At 33.8% G+C, this 2,464-nt stretch overlaps 1 protein-coding gene across 1 annotated transcript in view; it reads left to right on the forward strand.

The window, feature by feature from the left end:
- The window catches only part of LOC111704322 (uncharacterized), a 3,336-nt gene extending 1,147 nt beyond the window's left edge, over positions 1-2,189 (forward strand). The window contains exons 2-3 of the mRNA XM_023476539.1: positions 928-1,011; positions 1,598-2,189. Coding sequence (XP_023332307.1) covers positions 930-1,011; positions 1,598-2,088 — 573 coding nt within the window. The 5' untranslated portion in view covers positions 928-929 and the 3' untranslated portion in view covers positions 2,089-2,189. The remainder of the gene's footprint in view (positions 1-927; positions 1,012-1,597) is intronic.
- Positions 2,190-2,464: the final 275 nt, after the last annotated feature.

A 2,464-nucleotide genomic window follows, 5' to 3' on the forward strand; every position in this document is an offset into this window, starting at 1 on the left:
CCCTAATTAAATAAAAATGCCCCCAATTTTTTAAAAATTATCATTTAAAAAAATTTGCCCCTATTTCTTTGAAATTTTTCAATCCCAAATGGGATTGAAAATGGAATTATATGGACCCCTGTGAAATAGTTGAAATATTAAGGCCAAATTTAAAGAAACTGTTTTGAAATTGAAAACTTTTTGTATTGTTAACTGTACGTATTCTTTCAAACAACAGATCTCAAAGCATGAAAATGTTTTTTTTTTGATTTTATTCCTTCTTCCCTGCAGCTTGCATCTAATTAGGGCTTTTTGTTGTCTATCAACTATTACCATTTTTTTCAACAAAACATCATCTTTTGTCGGTAACCGCGTGCCTGTGAGGAAACCCTAAAATTTTGTGATTATTCAGATTTACGAAAATAGATAATATTTGTTTTTGTTGAAATTTATATGCTTAGATAAAAACAAAGACTAGAGGAACTCTAAAAGTAATTTCAAGAGTGGCACGTTAGATTCACAATGGTACTTCTAAACCTTTGACTGAAAAGGGATCCCGGAGTTATTATTATTTAATCGGCATAAACGCGAAGAATTGTTGTTAACTTTGTATCCAAGATGTTTTTGCTTAAAAGGTATTATTATTTTTTTTTCCGGGGCTCACAAAAAATACACATTTTAAAACCACGTAGGACATTTAATACATAGGACCTGCGTAGAGCTACACTGCTCACTTGGGTGAACCCCGTTTTCCTTGAATAGTTTTAAAACAATGTTTTGCAAGTAAACGCGGATGTCTCCGCTATCGATCATCCGCGGCAAAGGTTTAAAGAGTAACATTGCGAAGATCACTTTAAATTACGTATACAGTTCCTTTAAAATCTATTTTATTATTTCTATAGTTAAATAAATTATTTATTATTGACATGGGTTTTTATATTTTATTAGACATGGTTCATCTGCCTTCAGATATGATTATACAGCTCACAGCTACACTAGCTCATCTTTCACAGCTCAATACATCTACTCCAGGTATACACTAGCTCACTACTGGCTCAGAGCTACACTAGCTCATCTTTCACAGCTCAATACATCTAATCAAGGTATACACTAGCCCACTACTGGCTCACAGCTACACTAGCTTATCTTTCACAGCTCAATACATCTACTCCAGGTATTCACTAGCCCACTATTGGCTCACGGCTACACTAGCTCATCTTTCACAGCTCAATACATCTATTTCAGGTATACACAAGCTCACTACTGGTTCACAGCTACACTAGCTCATCTTCCACAGCTCAATACATCTACTCCAGGTATACACTAGCCCACTACTGGCTCACAGCTACACTAGCTAACAGCAAATACATCTTCTTCAGCTATAATAGATCTTGCCAATTATTGAAAGCCAAAAGAAGGCAGATCGCATTTTGGGAATGCCTTTGGAAAAGATTAATACCGTCCTTTTCAAGTTTTCAGTGATGCTTTATGTTATGGCTTAAAGATTTTTTTCAACGCATTAGGAACTTTTAATTTGGAGAATTATCTATTATTTTCCATACTGAGAACAAATTAACATTTAAAGTTTTTGTTAAAGTTAAAGATTTTTTTTTTTCAGTTGACCGTGATGCACTACCTGGGTTGTATCCTCCCTACCATAGGTCGTCTTTACAGCACAGAGGAACTAGTTATAAACCCAACCCTAGAGAAAACAGCATTCATCCTAACCCTGGAGGAACAAGTATTCAACCAAACCCCAGAGAAATCCGTCCTGCCCAACCCAACCCTACAGATACCTTCCAACATTTCCCTCCTCTTAATATACCAACCAGAAAATCAGTGTATCCTTCGAACAGTCCTAGTCTAGATTCTGTGTTTCCTCTGAACAGCCCTAGTTTTAACTCACAGAGATCTCAACTAGTTTACTCTTTAGATGGTTATAAAGGGACTGTGCTTAAAACTGATAGTTTAAAGGACGGCAGCATCAAAGAAAATAATATTTTAAATTGGGAAACAGACTCTTTAAAGATAAAAATGGCGGGGAAAAGTTCTGCAATTCAAACAAATGTATTTCTGATATTTATCACTTCGTTCTTTTCAATTCGGTGATTAATAGCTAGCTAGAAAATGCCCTGCTTTTAATTATTAAATCAAATTTTAAATCTACATATTTTTATATTCTAAATTGAAATAAAGTAAAAATAAAAACTTTCAAATAATCCTTCTGATGAAAAGTGTGGAAAATTAAAAGAAAGCCGCGCTAAATTTGAAGTATTTGAAAAAAGTTTGAGAAAAAGAGGGGATTAGAAAAGTATTTTTTTATCTTTACATCTACTCAATATTGTCCAAAAGGATACATTATTTTCATCTACTCAATATTATCCAGAGAGGATACATTATTTACATCTACTCAATATTGTCCAGAGAGGATACATTATTTACATCTAATCAATATTGTCCAGAGAGGATACATTATTTACATCTA

The sequence above is a fragment of the Eurytemora carolleeae genome, unplaced genomic scaffold (assembly GCF_000591075.1).
Source record: "Eurytemora carolleeae unplaced genomic scaffold, Eaff_2.0 scaffold558, whole genome shotgun sequence".
Lineage (NCBI taxonomy): Eukaryota > Metazoa > Arthropoda > Copepoda > Calanoida > Temoridae > Eurytemora > Eurytemora carolleeae.